This window comes from Hyla sarda, chromosome 11, assembly GCF_029499605.1.
Source record: "Hyla sarda isolate aHylSar1 chromosome 11, aHylSar1.hap1, whole genome shotgun sequence".
In the NCBI taxonomy this organism is placed as follows: domain Eukaryota; kingdom Metazoa; phylum Chordata; class Amphibia; order Anura; family Hylidae; genus Hyla; species Hyla sarda.
The window spans coordinates 22,008,182-22,029,470 of NC_079199.1; the positions used below are offsets into that span (position 1 = coordinate 22,008,182).

General features: G+C 44.1%; 3 protein-coding genes across 6 annotated transcripts in view; 1 reads left to right on the plus strand and 2 right to left on the minus strand.

The window, feature by feature from the left end:
* Positions 1 to 2,782, minus strand: part of AK7 (adenylate kinase 7) — a 28,126-nt gene extending 25,344 nt beyond the window's left edge. The window contains exon 1 of one of the 2 annotated variants that reach the window (XM_056546115.1): positions 2,588 to 2,782. In XM_056546115.1, coding sequence (XP_056402090.1) covers positions 2,588 to 2,674 — 87 coding nt within the window. In that variant the 5' untranslated portion in view covers positions 2,675 to 2,782. The remainder of the gene's footprint in view (positions 1 to 2,587) is intronic. The other variant, XM_056546114.1, reaches the window with a different exon arrangement.
* Positions 2,783 to 8,483: 5,701 nt separating this feature from the next.
* On the minus strand, positions 8,484 to 14,817 carry GSKIP (GSK3B interacting protein). Of its 3 annotated transcripts, none has more exons than XM_056546122.1 (3): positions 14,682 to 14,817; positions 9,609 to 9,869; positions 8,484 to 8,843 (listed from the first exon to the last, which is right to left on the minus strand). In XM_056546122.1, exons 2-3 carry the CDS (start codon positions 9,864 to 9,866, stop codon positions 8,682 to 8,684), a joined length of 420 nt encoding a protein of 139 aa, XP_056402097.1. In that variant the 5' UTR covers positions 9,867 to 9,869; positions 14,682 to 14,817; the 3' UTR covers positions 8,484 to 8,681. The 3 variants fall into 3 exon arrangements, with proteins under 3 accessions (XP_056402097.1, XP_056402098.1, XP_056402095.1); XM_056546123.1 differs by lacking the exon at positions 14,682 to 14,817 and adding an exon at positions 14,650 to 14,673; XM_056546120.1 differs by lacking the exon at positions 14,682 to 14,817 and adding an exon at positions 14,454 to 14,638.
* Positions 14,818 to 16,434: 1,617 nt separating this feature from the next.
* The window catches only part of ATG2B (autophagy related 2B), a 97,969-nt gene continuing 93,114 nt past the window's right edge, over positions 16,435 to 21,289 (plus strand). Inside the window, exon 1 of the mRNA XM_056546119.1 lies at positions 16,435 to 17,066. Within this exon, the coding sequence (XP_056402094.1) occupies positions 16,905 to 17,066 (162 nt within the window). The 5' untranslated portion in view covers positions 16,435 to 16,904. The remainder of the gene's footprint in view (positions 17,067 to 21,289) is intronic.

Here is a 21,289-nt window from a genome sequence, read left to right on the forward strand (position 1 = left end):
TGGGATCAGGATATATAGTAAACACCTCCCCTCCAGCTCTATCTGTATACTGCTGCTGCTATCTCCATGGGATCAGGATATATAGTAAACACCTCCCCATCAGCTCTATCTGTATACAGCTGCTGCTTTCTCCATGGGATCAGGATATATAGTAGTTATACATCTTTCCTCTAGCGCTATCTGTATACTGCTGCTACCGTATATTTTTCAGATCAGGATATATAGTAGTTACACACCTACCTTCCAGCTCTATCTGTATACTGCTTCTATCTCTATGGCATCAAGCTAAGTAGTAGATATACACTTCACCTGAGGCTATCTACATTTGTGCTGTGGCTTTTCTGTTTTTGCTGTGATTTTCCCCCCAAAAAAAATCGCATTGCTATTTTACCACAATTGTGCAAATCATAGTTAAAAAGAGTGTATTTTTTATATTTATATATATATATATATATATATATATATTTTTTTTTTTTTTTTTAAATGCACTTTGGGTAAGAAAATGTGTATCAAATGCGTATGGAGTATTAAAACTGCATACGCCAACCCACCCCAACCCACTTATGAGTCTAATGAGTTCAATGGGGGTAAACTAAGGCACTAACAGCCTGATAGGATAACCAGGTGCAGTGATCAAATACCAAACCCTTAGCCAGAAGATTAATGGGAAATGTAGGCAGTGTGATTTACAATCGGTACGGCTGTAATCTCATGCCTGCCACATCAGCTAAAACAGGTGATCACAGAAATACACAAGAACCTCTACATTCTTATCTAATAATAGTCTATGCTGCATCAGGGAGAGCTTCTTTAATTGCACAAATAGTTTGGCGCTGCACTTAGATGCCATTGGCCACTGTATGATCCTCGTCGCCCGTAAATCCTTGCCTAATGCGGCCACATGGCCGAAAAACCAGGGTTCCTTTTTTATTTATTTATTTTTTAATATTGCAGGTAGTTTTTTTTTTCTTTTCACGCAAAACTGTGCATTTATCAACAACCCATTTGAAAACTGAGTCCAACGTGGGGAGATGTTTCCTTTGCAATCCAATGCATTACAGCATTCGTTTTATTTTTATTTTATGCATGGCCGCAAAACTACAACTCCCAGCAGGCCTGCTGGGACTTGTAGTTTTTCAATATGTCACAAGTTGGGGGTTCATTGTATCAGGCCATTATTACTTATGCAATTCCCCAGAATGTCATTACAAGTAATTTAGTTCTAGTTATTGAAGAACTACAAGTCCCAGCAAAGTATTTTTTTTTATTTTTTTTATACTTGGCCTTTGTCTGTATTAGGGCAGTGATCCCGAACTCCTGACTCTCCAGCTGTCGCAAAACTACAACTCCCAGCAGGCCCAGACAGCCGAAAGGCTGTCAGGGCCTGCTGGGAGTTGTAGTTTTGCAACAGCCGGAGAGTCACAGCCTTCGGCTGTCTGGGCCTGCTGGAAGTTGTAGTTTTGCAACATGTCACAAGTTGGGGGGGTTCATTGTATCAGGGGATTATTACTTATGCAATTCCCTAATATTCACACAGTGTCATTACAGTCATTTAGTTCTAGTTATTAAAGAACTACAAGTCCCAGCAAAGTATTATTTTTTTTATACTTGGCCTTTGTCTGTATAAGGGCAGTGATCCCCAACTCCTGACTCTCCAGCTGTTGCAAAACTACAACTCCCAGCAGGCCCAGACAGCCGAAGGCTGTCTGGGCCTGCTGGGAGTTGTAGTTTTGCAACAGCCGGAGAGTCACAAGTTGGGGGTTCATTGTATTAAAGGAGTAGTCCAGTACTGAAAAACTTATCCCCTATCCTAAGGGGATAGGCCCCCCGTGATCTCCTGTATGGGGCCCCGGCAGCCCACTGGAAGGGGGTGTGTTGACCACCGCAGGAAGCGGCCGGTGACACGCCCCCTCAATACAACTCTATGGCAAAGCCACTGTCTTCGGCAATCTCCGGCTCTGCCATAGCGCCATATTGAGGGGGCGTGTCATCCGCCGCTTCGAGTGGTGGTCAACACCCACTTTCTGGCCAGTGAGCCGGGGCCCCCTACAGGAGGACCCCCGCGGCCTGACCCCCCGCGATCTGAAACTTATCCCCATCCTTACGATAGGGGATACGTTTTTCAGCACTGGACTACCCCTTTAAGGAATTATTACTTATGCAATTCCCTAGTATTCACAGAACGTCATTACAGTAATTTAGTTCTAGATATTAAAGAACTACAAGTCCCAGCAAAGTAATATTATTATTATTATTTTTATACTTGGTCTTTGTCTGTATTAGGGCAGTGATCCCCAACTCCGGACTCTCCAGCTGTTGCAAAACTACAACTCCCAGCAGGCCCAGACAGCCTTTGGCTGTCTGGGCCTGCTGGGAGTTGTAGTTTTGCAACAGCTGGAGTGTCACAAGTTGGGGATCAGTGTATCAGGGGATAATTACTTATACAATTCCCCCAATAGTCACACTGTGTCATTACAGTAATTTAGGTCTAGTTATTGAAGAACTACAAGTCCCAGCAAAGTATTATTATAAATCTTAGCTCGGCTGTCAGCACAGGACCAGGTGGGATGTGTTGTCCCCACGTTACCTTGCCTATGTTCCGGGCGACGTAAGAATCCAAGTTGTTGATGAAGATCCGTTTGGGTCTCACGATCCTTTCCCCTTCCTCCGCCATGTTTTCTCTGCCGGTTGTTAAGGTCGCGCGGCGGTTGCTAGGGGCAGTCCCCAGAGGGTGCTTGGAGCGTTGCTATGGAAACCACAGACAGCGGCCTTTCTACGGACAGGCACTGCGGAGGACACCTATCACATGAGGCTACGCCGCGTCTGAGGCGGGTCCTTCGGGGGGGAATTAAAAAAAAAAAAACAGGCACCACTCCGGACAACTATAGTAAAGCTGAGCTCTGATTGGCTGCTGCTCCTGCGGCGTGACTCCTCCCAGAAATGGAATTTACTGTCTAAAACAAAAGTCCTATGTTACCATGAGAACCGTATACTATGGAATTAAAGGGGTACTCCGGTGGAAAACATTTTTTTTTTTTAAATCAACTGGTGCCATAAGGTTAAACAGATTTGTAAATTACTTCTATTTAAAAAATCTTAATCCTTCCAGTACTTAATTGCTATATACTAGAGAAATTTCTTTTCTTTTTTTTCTGTCCACCGTGCTCTCTGCTGACACCTCTGTCCATGTCAGGAACTGTCCAGAGCAGGAGCAAATCCCCATAGTAAACCAATCCTGCTCTGGACAGTTCCTGATACTGACAGAGGTGTCAGCAGAGAGCACTATGGGCAGAAAAAAAAAAAAGAAATCCAAAAACAAAAAGAACTTTCTCTGTAATATACAGCCGCTAATAACTACTGGAAGGATAAAGATTTTTTTTTTTTAATAGAAGTAACTTACAAATCTGTTTAACTTTCTGGCACCAGTTGATTAAATAAAAAATGTTTTTCACCGGAGTACCCCTTTAAGATTTTTGAATAAAAGTAATTTACAAATCTGTTTAGTTTTCCACCGGAGTACCCCCTTGCACACTACGGAAATTTCGGGTGTTGCAGGCGCCGCCGGAATTAATCGCCACTGGGACCGCTCGGACATGCGCCATTTCCATTGACGGTAATGCAGTTCCCAGCAGATTCCACAAAAAGAATGAACATGTTCATTCTTTTCGGCGGAGTCCAGAATTGAAATTTCCAAAGCGGAGATTCCGCAGTGTGCACAGTGCGGCAGAATCCCATTGAAGACAATGGGAGGCTGCTGCACCGTCAATTCTATATAGAGTACAAGAGGCCTTGTTGACACGGCGGAATTTCCAAGCAGAACACGGTGGAAAATTTCCCTTGGTAAATCCCGTTCCGTTTTGTTTTCAATGGGATTCTGCTGCACCGTGCACACAGCGGAATTTCCGCGGCTGAAACATTTGCCGCGGAAATTCAGACTACAGCCTCCGCAGAAAGGATTCACTAGTCAATTCTTTCCGTGTAATCTGCTCGGAAACGCATAGCAGACTATGGAGAGTGGTCCCTGCGACAGCATGCTCTGCCGGCGCCCGCTGTCTGCGGAATGTCAGCCAGGAAATTTCCGCTGTGTGAACATAGCCTTACAGATCCCAGCAAGTGTCTATGGGCTCAAAAGGAATTTGTTCTATGACCAAGCACAGTGGCCCCTTTGTGCTGTTGAATCTCCGCTCACAGACCCCACTGCTGTTGTCTTCGGACACATTACAACAGTGTTTCCCAACCAGTGTGCCTCCAGCTGTTGCAAAACTACAACTCCCAGCATGCCCGGACAGCCAACGGCTGTCCGGACATGCTGGGAGTTGTAGTTTTGCAACAGCTGGAGGCACACTGGTTGGAGAACTACAACTCCCAGCATGCCCGGACAGCCAACGGCTGTCCGGACATGCTGGGAGTTGTAGTTTTGCAACAGCTGGAGGCACACTGGTTGGGAAACACTGCATTACAATGAGAGATAACCAAATGGTTATAACCAAAACTTCTTTTTAATTAAATCTTTAACCTAAATATACAATATACATTCAGAGGTGTATAGGTCTCAGGTCTCCAACATGTGTCTCTACAGCTGTCAGAAAACTACAACTCCCAGCATAGAAATTGCAGTTTTGCTACAGGTGAGACTACCGCTTTAGGTCACGCCAAATATATATAGGACAAATCTATACATAGGACTCTCTCCGGGCCACAACGCAATAATTTATCACGTTAAAAGGGGTACTCCGGTGGAAAACTTTTTATTTTTTTTTAAATCAACTGGTGCCAGAAAGTTAAACAGATTTGTAAATAACTTCTATTAATAAATCTTAATCCTTCCAGTACTTATTAGCTGCTGAATACTACAGAGGAAATTCTTTTCTTTTTGGAACACAGAGCTCTCTGCTGACATCATGAGCACGGTGCTCTCTGCTGACATCTCTGTCCATTTTAAGAACTGTCCAGAGTAGGAGAAAATCCCCATAGCAAACATATGCTGCTCTGGACAGTTCTTAAAATGGACAGAGATGTCAGCAGAGAGCACTGTCGTCATGATGTCAGCAGAGAGCTCTGTGTTCCAAAAAGAAAAGAATTTCCTATGTAGTATTCAGCAGCTAATAAGTACTGGAAGGATTAAGATAGAAGTTATTTACAAATCTGTTTAACTTTCTGTCACCAGATTTATTTATTTTTTTTAAATCAAAAGTTTTCCACCGGAGTACCCCTTTAAGACAAGCAATGACTGGACAAGAAATCACGTAAGAAAAAATAAAAAAAAATAAAAAAAAAATTAAAAAAAGAATTATGTAAGCAAAAAACCCTAAAAATGTGTACTCTATTTAAAATGATCAGATAGAACATATACAGCCAGCTATTTATATATACACGGATGGGTGTCAATACTTACATAGTACGCATTAAAATCCCACATACAGTATAAGATAGCGTCATGCTAATACAGTATTATCTAGAGTGGTGGAAGCAGAGCGTGCAGTATTTTGGAAGTGTAAGGCTACGTTCACACCGTCGGCTGTCTCCAGCAGTGTGAAGTCCGTTATTTTAGGATCGAGAAAAGCCGGAGATAAAAATATAGTGCTCGCACCGGCTTTTTGTCTGACTATTCTCTCCAAAAATAATGTCTGCTATTGAATACAATGGGGTCTATCGGGACCCGTTATTTGCCGGTATGCTTCGGCAAAAGTACGGCCGGCAAAATGCAAAAAAATTAATAAAAAGAGGGAGTTTGATGGCCGAATTTGCTGGAGCATACCGGCAGTGTGAAAGGGGCCTTAGGCTGGGTTTACACCACGTTTTTGCAATACGGTTCCCGTATACATTATCAATGTGAAAACCGTACGGAGCCGTATTGAAAACCGTATGCATTGACTTTTCATTGAAAACCGTATGCCAAACGTTGTATCAGGTTGTGTCCGTTTTGCACCCTGTACGGTTTTGTCAGTTTTTTTCCTGTACCCAAAACCGTAGCCTACCACGTTTTTTGGTCCGGGTGAAAAACTGTATTGAAACAAATACGTTTTTTGTTTTTTTTAACGTGGGAGTCAATGGGAACCGTACAGAACTGTATGTGCGTACGGTTCCATCAGGTTTTCACCATACGGTTTTTGACTTTGCACAGTTTTTTTTCTTGGAATTTCAATTAAACAAGTGAAACTTTATTCATAATGGAGAGAAAAGTTAAAAACTTATACTTTTTTTTTCATAAAAACGGATGCAACCGGACATAATTTTTCAAACCGTATACGGATTAAAATTTGTACACATTTTGATACAGTTTAGTCATGTTTTGAGGAATCTGTTTTTAATCAAAAACTTGATACGGGAAGTGTATTGCAAAAACGTGGTGTGAACCCGGCCTTAGCCTAGTTAAAGCCATAGTTACAGAAGATACTAAGTGAGCATAGCTGCAAAATGGACAATAAGAGCCATGCAAGTAAAGCTTATTTTTTTCTACTCTTTTTTTTTTTTTTTTTAAATACGTTCACTGGCCACTTTATTAGTTACACCTTGCTAATCCCGGGTCGGACCCCTTTTGCCTTCGTTCTTTCTCCTATAATTTCAACAAGGTGCTGAAAACATTCCTCCGAGAATTTGCTTCATATAGACATGATGACATCACACAGTTCTTCCATATGGACATGATGACATCACACAGTTCCTCCATATGGACATGATGACATCACACAGTTCTTCCATATGGACATGATGACATCACACAGTTCCTCCATATAGACATGATGACATCACACAGTTCCTCCATATAGACATGATGACATCACACAGTTCCTCCATATGGACATGATGACATCACACAGTTCCTCCATATGGGCATGATGACATCACACAGATCCTCCATATAGACATGATGACATCACACAGTTACTGCACATCCATGATGAGAATCTCCCGTTCCCCACATACCAGCGGTGATCTATTGGATGAGATCTGGTGACTGTGGAAGCCATTAGAGTCAGGTGACCTCATTGTCCTGTATGAGATTATGTCATGTGACCTCATTGTCCTGTATGAGATGATGTCATGTGACCTCATTGTCCTGTATGAGATGATGTCATGTGACCTCATTGTCCTGTATGAGATGATGTCATGTGACATGGGACATTATCCTGCTGGAAGTATGATCAGAAGATGAGTCCACTGTGGTAATAAAGGGACGGACATGGTCAGTAACAGTACTCAGGTAGGCTGTTGTGTTTATACCAGGATCAATTAGTACTAAGGGGCCCAAAGTTCCCAGAAAATGTCCCCCACAATATTACATCACCACCAGCCTGAACCTGATACAAGACAGGATGGATCCATGCTTTATGTTGTTTGCAAATGTTGATGCCACAGCTAGAATTGAGACTCCTCAAACAACGTTCTTCCAGTCTTCCATTGTCCAGTTTTGGTACCTGTGTAAATTGTAGCCTCAGTTTTCTGTTCTTAGGTGTGGTCTTCTGCTGCTGTAGCCCATCTGTGCCAAGGTTGGAAGTGTTGTGAGTTCAGAGATGGTATTCTGATTGTAACAAGTGGTTCTTTAAGTTACTGTCACCTTTCTGTCATCTCGAACCAGGCTGCCCATTTTCCTCAAACAAGGTCTTTTCTTTTTTTGTCCATACAACTGCCGCTGAATATTTTCTCTTTTTCAGATCATTCTCTGTAAACCCTAGAGGTGGTTGTGTGTGTAAATCCCAGTAGATCAGCAGTTTCTGAAATATTCAGCCCAGCCAGTCAGGCACAAAAAACCATGACACGTTCAAAGTTGCTTGAATGGCCTTTCTTTCCCATACTGATGCTCTGTTTTAAATTCAGCAAGTTGTCTTGACTGCCTCTACTGCAGTGTTTCCAAAGGAGGGTGCCTCCAGCTGTTGCAAAACTACCCGGACAGCCTAACTATTGAACAAATGTACCTAATAAAGTGGCCACTAAGTGTACATCAGTGCAGGCAATCGTCCATTTTTTCCCCCCTATCCTAAGTGGTGAACACTTCATTAGACAATACATGTCTTATTCACCTCATAGTAAATGGAGTATTATATGAGGGATTGGTCTATATAGGCCATCTAAATGGCAAAAAATGTATCTTATTGTTAAAGGGGTACTCCACTGGAACTAAAAAAAACTAAATAAAATGTAAATCAACTGGTGCCAGAAAGTTAAACAGATTTGTGAATTACTTCTATTTAAAAATCTTAACCCTTCCAGTACTTATCAGCTGCTGTATGTTCCAGAGGAAGTTCTTTACTTTTTGTATTTCCTTCCTGTCTGGCCACAGTGCTCTCTGCTGACACCTCTGTCCATTTTAGGAACTGTCCAGAGTAGGAGCAAATCCCCATAGAAAACCTCTCCTGCTCTGGACAGTTCCAGACATGGACAGAGGTGTCAGCAGAGAGCAATGTGGTCACACAGAAAGGAAATTCAAAAATAAAAACTTCCTGCGGAGCATACAGCAGCTGATAAGTGCTGGAAGGATTAAGATTTTTAAATAGAAATAATTTACGAATCTGTTTAACTTTCTGGCACCAGTTGATTTAAAAAAAAATTAAAAAAAAATAAAAAAATAAGTTTTTCCAGGGGAGTACCCTTTAAAATACTTTATGTAGTTGAGTCAGAAGTGAATGGATAATATGAGGGTCATAAAAACAATAAAATATAAATGTTTGCACAACAGATGATCAGGATTGTCCATCGCTTTTCAGCGCCTCCAGCCTCCGGAGCAGAGCGTTCCCAAAAGCCTCCCTGTAGGCCGGACTGATAGAGTCCAGTAAGGAGTAGACCGTCTCATGGTATTGGCTGTGAATACTTTCATCAACTTGGTCAAATGCGAAGCCCACCACCTAAGAAGAAGGAAGCGAGAGAAGATTTAATGAATGAAAAATGAAAGGAAAAGTAGGACTAGGTAACACTAAGTTTGGGTCCGCTGCAGAGCCATAGGCTGTGTCAGGGCATGCTGGGAAAGAGTCTCCTAGGAATGTATCCACCTTTTCCAGCCCACCGGAGCACCTGAAAGCTGAACTAATTTATGCAGGATAAGTAATCAACTGCCGAGCTGAGAAGTTTGTGACGAATCGAATTTACTGTAAGTTCTCTCATCTCTAATCCTAGCACAACCGCAGGACAAGGTTCGGTTCCGTGTCTGAATACCCGCTTACTGTATCCTTTTCTATTCCAATTGTGAATAGTGTTCAAAAAAAACTAGCGGGGCCACTCGAACTTTATTTTCTTATACAGCCTACTTGTCTATAGAAGCGCTGAAGATACCCGGGTACAGTGCTAATATATCTCTGGCGCTCCCATAAAGAATGCATAGAGGGGGCTTGTCGACCTCACGCTCTGAGCACAGGAAGATTTAGGCACCATTCTGGAGAACACGGAGGGCCACAACAATCAGACCCCCAAAGATCAGACACTTAGCTCCGATCCTGTGGATAAGACTTTAAACGCTGGAGTACCCCATTAAAGGGAAAAATTGTGAACTACTATAAGTGCTATTTGGTGTAACCCATAAGTGATTTCCATACTCCCCAAACCAGGTGGCCTAAAAATAGTAAATTGCATCAAGGGCCATTCCTTTATCTATCATGTAATCCATCCAGGCTCACCCTCAGGCCGGCGTCCGTGAGCTCCAGGCAGTACTTGTTCCCCTCCTTTATCTCCACATTGATATAGGCCATGTCTACAGCGCACGGTAAGTTCTTGGAGACAAACATGTTAGCGACGGCAAACAAGACGTCATTCACTATGGCTTCCGCCTCCAGCCTCATGTCCTTCACGTCTGCTCCCTCCAGATCCCACAGCTCGGAATCCGTGTCATAGACGGCATTGATGGGCAGCTCCATGGGGTTGCAGTCAACTTCCATTGTCTGCATAAAGAAAGAAGAATGGTAAGAAATAAATGAGAATAAAAATCCTCAAAAAGCGATGTCATCCAGTAAGGGTAATTTAAAAAAATTGAAAATCTATATTTAAAATCCATTGCAGATCGGTTGCCTTAAATCTGCAGTAGATCCACACTGTGTGAACATACCCTAAGCCTAGGTGTTCAACCTGCGGTCCTCCAGCTGTTGCACTACTACAACTCCCAGCATGCCTGCACAGCCAAAGGTTTATGTATGTAAGGCAGGGTTCACACCACGTTTTTCAAATATGCGAAAAACCGTATACGACCGTATCCAAAACCGTATGCATAGAGAATGCATTGTAAACCGTATTCCAAATGTTGTGTACGGTTGCATCCGTTTTGCCTCGGATACGGTTTTGCCGATTTTTCAACCGTAGGCAAAAACGCTGTCGACCACATTTTGCCTCCGGTTGGAAAACCGTATGCGGTTCTTTTAACATTGTTGTCTATGAGAATCGTCCACAGAATTTCAGAATACGGTTGCACACGGTTTTTCTAATCAGTTTTTGGATTTGACACATGCGCAGATCTTTCTAGAATTCATCCCAGACATCCCACTCCCACATCCTTTGGAATTTCAATAGAACAATAGTAACTTTATTAAATTGCTGGAAAAATAATTCCAACAAAATAGCAAAACTGTTGGCAAAAACGGATGCAGACGGATAGAACTGTACATACGTTTTGGAGCCGTATACGGGGAAAAAACGTATACGTTTTAATTTGGAGTCATACGGTTGTATATGGTTTTTGCCATACTTTTTTTTTAGCGGAAAACCGTATATGGTAACCGTATTTGAAAAACGTGGTGTGAACCCAGCCTAAGGCAGAGTTCACACCTGTGTCACAGCTTCCGTCACAGAATCCATTCAAATAACACCCTGTAGGTAGACACCTAGAGATATCGCTGCCCCTGTAGGTAGACACCTAGAGATATCGCTGCCCCTGTAGGTAGACACCTAGAGATATCGCTGCCCCTGTAGGTAGACACCTAGAGATATCGCTGCCCCTGTAGGTAGACACCTAGAGAGATCGCTGCCCCTGTAGGTAGACACCTAGAGATATCGCTGCCCCTGTAGGTAGACACCCAGAGATATCGCTGCCCCTGTAGGTAGACACCCAGAGAGATCGCAGCCCCTGTAGGTAGACACCTAGAGATATCGCTGCCCCTGTAGGTAGACACCTAGAGATATCGCTGCCCCTGTAGGTAGACACCCAGAGATATCGCTGCCCCTGTAGGTAGACACCCAGAGAGATCGCAGCCCCTGTAGGTAGACACCTAGAGAGATCGCTGCCCCTGTAGGTAGACACCTAGAGAGATCGCTGCCCCTGTAGGTAGACACCTAGAGAGATCGCTGCCCCTGTAGGTAGACAACTAGAGATATCGCTGCCCCTGTAGGTAGACACCTAGAGAGATCGCTGCCCCTGTAGGTAGACACCTAGAGAGATCGCTGCCCCTGTAGGTAGACAACTAGAGATATCGCTGCCCTGTAGGTAGACAACTAGAGATATCGCTGACCCTGTAGGTAGACACCTAGAGAGATCGCTGCCCCTGTAGGTAGACACCTAGAGAGATCGCTGCCCCTGTAGGTAGACACCTAGAGAGATCGCTGCCCCTGTAGGTAGACAACTAGAGATATCGCTGCCCCTGTAGGTAGACACCTAGAGATATCGCTGCCCCTGTAGGTAGACACCTAGAAAGATCGCTGCCCCTGTAGGTAGACACTAGAGATGAGCGAATATACAGTAAATTCGATTCGTCACGAACTTCTCGGCTCGGCAGTTGATGGCTTATCCTGCATAAATTAGTTCAGCTTTCAGGTGCTCCGGTGGCTGGAAAAGGTGGATACAGTCCTAGGAGAGAGTCTCCTGCCCACCGGAGCACCTGAAAGCTGAACTAATTTATGCAGGATAAGTCATCAACTGCCGAGCCGAGAAGCTTGTGACGAATTGAATTTACTGTAAATTCGCTCATCTCTAGTAGACACCTAGAGATATCGCTGCCCCTGTAGGTAGACACCTAGAGATATCGCTGCCCCTGTAGGTAGACACCTAGAGATATCGCTGCCCCTGTAGGTAGACACCTAGAGATATCGCTGCCCCTGTAGGTAGACACCTAGAGAGATCGCTGCCCCTGTAGGTAGACACCTAGAGAGATCGCTGCCCCTGTAGGTAGACACCTAGAGAGATCGCTGCCCCTGTAGGTAGACACCTAGAGAGATCGCTGCCCCTGTAGGTAGACACCTAGAGATATCGCTGCCCCTGTAGGTAGACACCTAGAGATATCGCTGCCCCTGTAGGTAGACACCTAGAGATATCGCTGCCCCTGTAGGTAGACACCTAGAGAGATCGCTGCCCCTGTAGGTAGACACCTAGAGAGATCGCTGCCCCTGTAGGTAGACCCCCCTAAATATTTGCACTCTTGCCAAGATTAAAAATAAATAAATAAAAATTAACTAAACCACCTATACTACCCTTCCCTTCCCAGCTCCAGCACAGTCCACGGCATGGCCTCTCCTCTTCTTCCCCCGCTCTCCAGGTGCACAACGAAGTCACTCATATGTGCCGGAGTGCAGAAGAAATAACGCTTGGCGTCTTTAGGCTGCCAGCAAAATGCAGCTGGCGGTCACAAGAGAGATTGATAGGGAGAGGAGCCATTAGGACTCATTTAGGGTCTCTTCACACGTACAGTATTCTGTGCTGATTTGATGTGCAGGATTTGAAGCTGTGTTCAGTCATTCAGTTTACATTGAAATATGCAGCAGAAAATCCTGCGCATCAAATCTGCACAGAATACTGTACGTGTGAAGAGACCATTACAGGTAAATGCAGGACACAATTTATAAGCGCCCATTCGGCACCCCCCGCCCATTCTTCCTCTGCTCCCTCTGGTGCATGGGTAACAGATATCAGGACATTAGAGCACAAGTACTTGTACAAATTCCACCATCAGCACCAATATTGAGGATTCACTAATCTGAGTGCTAATATATAAAGTCCCTAAAGGTCAGTGTTTCCCAACCAGAGTGCCTCCAGCTGTTGCAAAACTACAACTTTCAGCATGCCCGGACAGCCGTTGGCTGTCCGGGCATGCTGGGAGTTGTAGTTTTGCAACCACTGGAGACCCCCTGGTTAGGTAATGCTGGGTTCCCACCACGTTTTCGCCATACTGTTTTCAATAAGTTTTTCTAAAGAAAACCATATGGCAAAAAAAAAAACTGATGGAACCGTATGGGAAAACGTCTGTCAATGACGGCTTCTCAGTGCCACTGCGGGTTAGCGTACTCACACTGAACCGAAACCGGAAGTGAGGAGGTAAGGAGTGTATCCTGGAACAGATTGGGGACTGTTATCCTGAGGGGTGTACCCATTTCCTGCAATGCTGCTGCACTCTCTATAAGGGGGATGTCCACTATGTATCGGGTGTTTTCCCCTCTACAATATACATTGTTCTTTGCTCATCAGTTTTTATATATAAATATTATAGTGCAGTTTACCGCTTCTTTAGGGCTTAACTAAAATAGCCAAATTTGGGCTTATTTATAATAGCCCAATTTATTGAGATCTATTGCTCACTTATTTATTACTCCCTTGATGACGCCACGATATTGCGGTAGAAACGCGTTGGGTGTTTTTTGAATGGTTCAGCAATAGTCTGTGATGCTCTGTAAATCCACACGAATGTGCGGTAACTGCAATTATGAGGTAGTTGTTATGATTTGGTGCTGGTAATTTAGAGCACAATCACAAGATTTGGTGTATTTTAATGTATATCTATTAAAAGTTATATTTTATGGCATTTTCCCCCATATCAGCACAATAATTGGTTGTTGATCCTACCTCATATCTATGCCGGGAATAACAGGCCCCATGCAGGCTCTCCAATAGGTGTTTATAAGCATAGGCTCTAATGCAAACGCACATGTGCAAAGTAAAAACCGTATACACGTGCGTTGACCACAGTTTTGTCTCCGGTTTAAAAACCGTACTGCAACCGCATATTTATTTATTTATTTTTTAACATGGGCGTCAATGAGAAACGCACATGTATATGGTTCCATATGGGAAACCGTATACGTTTTTTACTTTGCACCTGCGAATTTGCATCCTAAAGTCCCCACCCCAAATTTTCAAAGATGTTTTTTCTTTTTTTTTTTTTATAAAAACGGACGGAACCGTATGCACTTTTAAAAACAGTATATGGTTTAAAAACGCGTACGGTTTACTTTTTCCCATACTGTTTCATCCGTTTTTTTTTTTGCCATACGGTTTTCTTTAGGATTGAAAACAGCATGGCAAAAACATGATGTGAACGCAGCCTAACACCGTTATAGCTGCACAGAATCCATCAAGTCTTTACTTGCAGCAGCCAATCGCAGCACAGCTTACTTTCAGGTCTGATAATGAAAGCTGCACTCAGATTGGTTGCTATGGGAAACAAGGCCACTTCATCTACTAAACCGTTGTCAGCTCAGCCAATCACAGTCCACAAACACCCGATAGGTCCTCGAGCAGTGCAGACCCCTGACACCTCACAGCCCCTTACCTGCTCAATTCTCACTCAACTGCGTGCTGTTCCCTACAATCGCGACACTTCCTGTATTATGATACGTCACCAACGTCACTTCCGCTGTCAATATAACAGTGATAATAGTCCTCCACCGACTTCCTAATGATCGGGCGGCCATTTTCTCGTAGCTCATATAGAATCGGAGACAGCGGACTATTTTGCCTCTACCCACCTGTCCCTCTTATACATCCATATACCGTATACCTGTGGGCACAGACCAGGGCCTCAGCGCTGGTGGCAGATATGCCCAGGACTAACATGGCGGCGGTACGTGTCAGGACAAGTGACTTCCTGTCACATGACGCGACGTCATTGTTTATGTCTAGAGACCACAACGAACTGAACCGGGGAGAGCGCCGGATGTTTCTCACGCGGGGCCCGGGTGACTGACCGCGACCCCGTGTATCGCTGTGTCATAGACCAGTCATGCCTGCCCCTAGCGGCCATCTGGGGAATCGTCCGTGACTGCACTGCTGAGTGACATTGTGTTTGCTGCATGTGTGATCGTAAAGCCGAGGGTTGTATGGCACACTGTGTTTGTGTCAGACCTGATCGCTGATTGTTGTGTGACTGCAGGATTGTGTCCCTGATTTTATGGGGTTGTCCTGTCATTGACAATGTATCTGTGTGTGTGCATGTTATTGTGACTGCAAGATTGTAATTCTGTCAGTTATTGTGCAGCTGACTGCATGTGACTGTGTAGGTGACTGCTCAGGACTGTGTCAGTGATCAGTGACTGCTCAGGACTGTGTCAGTGATCAGTGACTGCTCAGGACTGTGTCAGTGATCAGTGACTGCTCAGGACTGTGTCAGTGATCAGTGACTGCTCAGGACTGTGTCAGTGATCAGTGACTGCTCAGGACTGTGTCAGTGATCAGTGACTGCTCAGGACTGTGTCAGTGATCAGTGACTGCTCAGGACTGTGTCAGTGATCAGTGACTGCTCAGGACTGTGTCAGTGATCATTAACTGCTCAGGACTGTGTCGGTGACTGCTCAGGACTGTGTCGGTGACTGCTCAGGACTGTGTCAGTGATCAGTGACTGCTCAGGACTTTGTCAGTGATCAGTGACTGCTCAGGACTGTGTCAGTGATCATTAACTGCTCGGGACTGTGTCAGGGACTTCTCGAGACTGTGTCGGGGACTGCTTGGGACTGTGTCAGTGATCAGTGACTGCTCGGGACTGTGTCGGGGACTGCTCGGGACTGTGTCGGGGACTGCTCAGGACTGTGTCGGGGACTGCTCGGGACTGTGTCGGTGATTGGTACCTACTTGGGACTGTGTTGGTGACTGCTCGGGACTGACAGTGACTGTTCGGGACTGAGTCGGTGATCAGTGCCTGCTCGGGACTGTGTTGGGAACTGCTCGGGACTGTGTCGGTGACTGCTCAGGACCAAGTCGGTGATCAGTGCATGCTCAGGACTGTGTCGGGAACTGCTCAGGACTGTGTCAGTGATTGGTGACTGCTCGGGACTGTTTCAGCAACTGCTCGGCACTGTGTCGGTGCCTGCTCGGGACTGTCAGTCATTCTGACAATGATAGTACAACTGATTGTATGAACTTGTGTCACTGATTGTGTTGGATTATCTCTGACTGCATGAGATTGTGTAAGTGATTCTGGCTCTGGTTGTACAGGATTGTGTCTCTGGTTGTACGGGATTGTGTCTCTGGTTGTACTGGATTGTGTCTCTGGTTGTACGGGATTGTGTCTCTGGTTGTACGGGATTGTGTCTCTGGTTGTACGGGATTGTGTCTCTGGTTGTACGGGATTGTGTCTCTGGTTGTACGGGATTGTGTCTCTGGTTGTACGGGATTGTGTCTCTGGCTGTACGGGATTGTGTCTCTGGCTGTACGGGATTGTGTCCCTGACTGTACGGGATTGTGTCCCTGACTGTACGGGATTGTGTCCCTGACTGTACGGGATTGTGTCCCTGACTGTACGGGATTGTGTCCCTGACTGTACGGGATTGTGTCTCTGGTTGTACGGGATTGTGTCCCTGACTGTACGGGATTGTGTCCCTGACTGTACGGGATTGTGTCTCTGGTTGTACGGGATTGTGTCTCTGATTGTACGGGATTGTGTCTGGTTGCACAGGATTGTGTGATTGATAGTGAACCTCTGCGTGCGCTTTGTCTTCCTCTGTCGGAGGGACTGGACTGTGGTGACTTTCCCCACCATTTTTCTGATCCTATCACTTGTCACTTGATCCAGAAGAAGGTAGAAAATACCATTATAAGAAATCCAATTGTTCTTTGCCCACCTTCAGTCATCATCCGGGTCCCTGGATCATGGACAAAGGTCATGTGACCCACTGACCCCACCCATTTGCTTATACTGACGCTATTTGCCTGCACTAATGACTTTGGCTGACAGCGAAGCTTTATAATATATTTAGGGGCTCCTAGAGTCTGCCCCCTGGTGGTCACCATGCCTTGGCCTTTCTCAGAATCCATCAAGAAGCGGGCCTGCAGGTACCTTCTCCAGAGATACCTGGGTCACTTCCTGCAGGAGAAGCTCAGCCTGGAGCAGCTCACCCTGGACCTGTACCAAGGCACCGGCACCCTGTCACAGGTCCCCCTGGATAAATGGGTACGTCTTTCTTATCTATCTCAAACTATAGAGGCTGGAAAGCAGTGGTCTTCCAATCTGTGCTTCTACAGCTGTTGCAAAACTACAACTCCCAGCATGCCCGGACAGCCAGCGGCTGTCCGGGCATGCTGGGAGTTGTAGTTTTGCAACAGCTGTAAAACCACAGATTGTCGCACGAGGCCCTAAATGTAGGAGCGAGATCAGTCTTATCCTTACTACATCTGGACTTTAACCCTTGGCACGTCTCGGGGATCACATGATCGTGTTGGGCAGTGGTTGTAAAAAAAAAAAAAAAAAAAAAAAAAAAAATAGGTACACGGCATCGACTGCCAAGACTCTGCTCAGCCAAATCTCTCTAAAAACAAAGGGATTGGGCAGTTGAAATCCAACATGCTCTGTCGTTCTGGGACCAGGAGGCCTCCATAAGGATTTAGACAGTCTGCCTGCCTTGCCGAAATCAGCGGGTTCGGCCGACTACTTTGTAATGTGTATGAGGACCTTAAAGGGGTGTAATGTGTATGAGGACCTTAAAGTTAAACAGATTTGTAAATGACTTCTATTTCAAAATTTTAATCCTTCCAATACTTATCAGCTGCTGTATTCTCCAGACGAAGTTGTGAAGTTCTTTCAAGTCTGACCACAGTGCTCTCTGCTGACACCTCTGTCCATTTTAGAAACGGTACAAAGTAGGAGCAGATCCCCATAGAAAACCTCTTCCGCTCTGGACAGTTCCTGACATGGACAGAGGTGGCAGCAGAGAGCACTGTGGTCAGACTTGAAAGAACTACACAACTTCCTCTGGAGCATACAGCAGCTGATAAGTACTAGAAGGATTAAGATTTTTAAATACAAGTAATTTACAAATCTGTTTAACTTTCTGGCACCAGTTGATTTGAAAAAATAAAAAATAATTTCCACCTTAGTTCCCCTTTAAAGGGGAACTACAGTGGAAAACTTGTTTTCAAATCAACTGGTGCCAGAAAGTTATACAGATACGGTAGAAGACCTTTGCCGGGGCTTAATACGTTAACACTGCCGCTCAGCCTATCGTTGCGGCCGGTTATTAGCTGAGTGCAGTATGATTCACTGACCACCGGCAACCAGGACGAGGATCGCTGCGGGGGCCAGAGAAGGTTATCGGAGTCATCAAGGGAGTGGCAGCAGGTATGTATCTTTTGTTGTTTTTTTTAAATGCCGACAGCCTGGGGAAACTTAAAACAAATAAAAAGAAAAAAATATATATATAACTAAATAAATTATACTGTAGTACTCCTTTAATCCTTCCAGTACTTATCAGCTGCTGTATACTCCAGAGGAAGTTTTGTAGTTCTTTTCCATCTGACCACAGTGCTCTCTGCTGACACCTCTGTCCATGTCAGGAAGTATTCAAAGCAGAAAAGGTTTACTATGGGGGATTTGCTCCTGTTATGAACAGTTCCTGACACCGACAGAGGGGGCAGCAGAGAGCACTGTGGTCAGACTGGAAAGAACACCGTCCTATGGGGCATACAGCAGCTGATACATACTGGAAGGATTAAGATTTTTTATAAAGAAGTGATTTACAAATTTGTATAAATTTTCTGGCACCAGTTGCGTTAAAAACATTTGTTTTCTACTGGAGTACCCCTTTACAAAAACTTTGTAAAACTACAACTCCTAGCATGCCTTGACTGTCTACATAGTGGTGGTACCTGTCCTTCTAGATCCAGAATAATTGTCAGCTGCCTTATTTATACATGAACAAGAAATAATCACACACGACACATGCATCCCCTCCAACAGAGGATACTCACCCTCACCCTCTTCCTCCCCCTAACAGGATACGTGAGCAGCCAATCAGAAGCCGCTCTCATGGACCAATCCCTTCCTGTGCTATTCTTCATTATGAAATGTAGTTTTTACTACAGATATTTGGCCTGGTTGTCAACTCTGGCTCTTTCCCTTTTTACATTAGATTTTTTATATTTCGTCTTAGGGGAACATTCCCCCACCTTCAAGTACCCGAAAGGGTTAAATGGGCACTCTCACTAAAACAATTTTTTGCTATTGTAAATAAAAAATCTTTCTAATGTACTTTGTTTAAAAAAAAATGTCTCTTGCACAGACTTGGACTCCTACTGGCCTGGCAGAAGGTCCAAAATCAGGAAATGCAGTCTGGAGTGCTGAGGGGGTGTGTGTGCAGCCTTAGTCAATCATAGCTCATCTCACACTGAACTCCTCTGGGCTGTGTGTAGTAGAGTGAGGGATGAAGTTCTCCCCTGTATGGCTTCAGATGATGTCACGCCTGCTGGGGAATGCCCCTTCCCAGTCTGTGAATCTGACTGAGCAAAAAATACAGAGCAACATCAAGGTGAACTGGGAGGATTATAACATTAAACAAGATCATGACAGGTACTCTCTAACATTGCTATCACCCCATCACGTGGATCCTGAGTGTTTAAAGGGGTATTCCAGGAAAAAACTTTTTTATATACCGGTGTGTATATATATATCAACTGGCTCCAGAAAGTTAAACAGATTTGTAACTTACTTCTATAAAAAAAATCTTAATCCTTTTAATAATTATCAGCTGCTGAAGTTGAGTTGTTGTTTTCTGTCTGGCAACAGTGCTCTCTGCTGACATCTCTGCTTGTCTCGGGAACTGCACAGAGCAGAATAGGTTTGCTATGGGGATTTGCTTCTAAACTGGCTGGTTCCCGAGACACGTGTCATCAGAGAGCACTTAGGCAGAAAAGAACAACTCAACTTCAGAAGCTCATAAGTACTGAACGGATTAAGATTTTTTTTATAGAAGTAATTTACAAATCTGTTTAACTTTCTTGAACCACTTGATATATATAAAAAAAAAGTTTTTTCCTGGATAACCCCTTTAATTTGCTGATCTTTGCCGTAAGTAGATGCGGTCAGCCGGGTGATATTAATAATGAATGACATCGCGATTTATTCTAGGAACCAGGCGAATGGCTGTAAAATAAAATCTTGCATTAATGTAGATATTACTGTATAAATCAATGAGCGAACTTTACGTGTTAAAAAAGGGTTCTATATACGCTGTGTGTACCCGTGATTGGGAGGGTGCGACTATGGGGACCCTCATTGGTCATCACTATGAAGGGCATGCATTGATCATAAGGAGTCTGTCTTACTCCTTCCAAAACCCCCTTTTAAAGTTTAACCCTGTTCACGCCCTGGCGACAGGATGTCTGTTTAAAGTGTACCTGTCCTATCACAGAACAAAAAATACTTCTATATGTTACGCACTAGGTCTTGCACATGCTTTACTTGTCTTTTTTTTACGTGTCTAGCTTCTGTATTTTGCTCACAAATCCCTCCATGATGTTGCTCACTCATTCTGGCATCCACTGCTCAGGAAGGGGCGTGTATGAGCCCATCTTCACTCAACATGGTTTCACTTCCTCCTTGAGTCTGCTGTACTGTGCTGGGTGTCTTCATCCAATCACTGTAGGCTGCTCTGTAACCCCCTCCTCTCTGTTTTCATGCTGCAGTCTGATAGGACAGGAGTGAGCACAGAGGAGTGCTAGTCCAGCACTTACTTACTGGCCTTTGTCCCTGCCTGTGCTTCAGCTGGGACAAAGATGATGCTGCAAGTGGACAGGATTATGTTCTGGATGGTATGGGGACCCCCAGTGATCTGGTACTCTGGTGGAAATTTTTTATTTTTATTTTTTTGATCAACTGGTGCCAGAAAGTTAAACAGATTTGTAAATTAGTTCTTTAAAGAAAAATCTTAATCCTTCCAGTACTTTTTATGGGCTGTACACTACTGAGGAAATGATTTTCATTTTGGATTTCTCTTGTCACGATGCTCTCTGCTGTCCATTTTAGGAACTGTTCAGAGCAGCATATGTTTGCTATGGGGATTTTCTCCTGCTCTGGACAGTTCCTAAAATGGACAGCAGAGGTCAGCAGAGAGCACTGTGGTCGTGACAGAAGAGAAATCCAAAAAGAAAAGTACTTCCTCTGTTGTATACAACCCCTAAAAAGTACTGGAAGGATTAAGATTTTTTAATAGAAGTAATTTACAAATCTGTTTAACTTTCTGACACCAGTTGATGTAAATAAATAAAAATAAATAATTTCAACCGGAGTACCCCTTAAATTATTTTTTTTTAATAAGCCATGATTTCTATAAAACAAAAATAAAATTTTTATGAAGTATGTTCACACAATAATAAAAGGATGATCGACATGGTTTGTTCCAT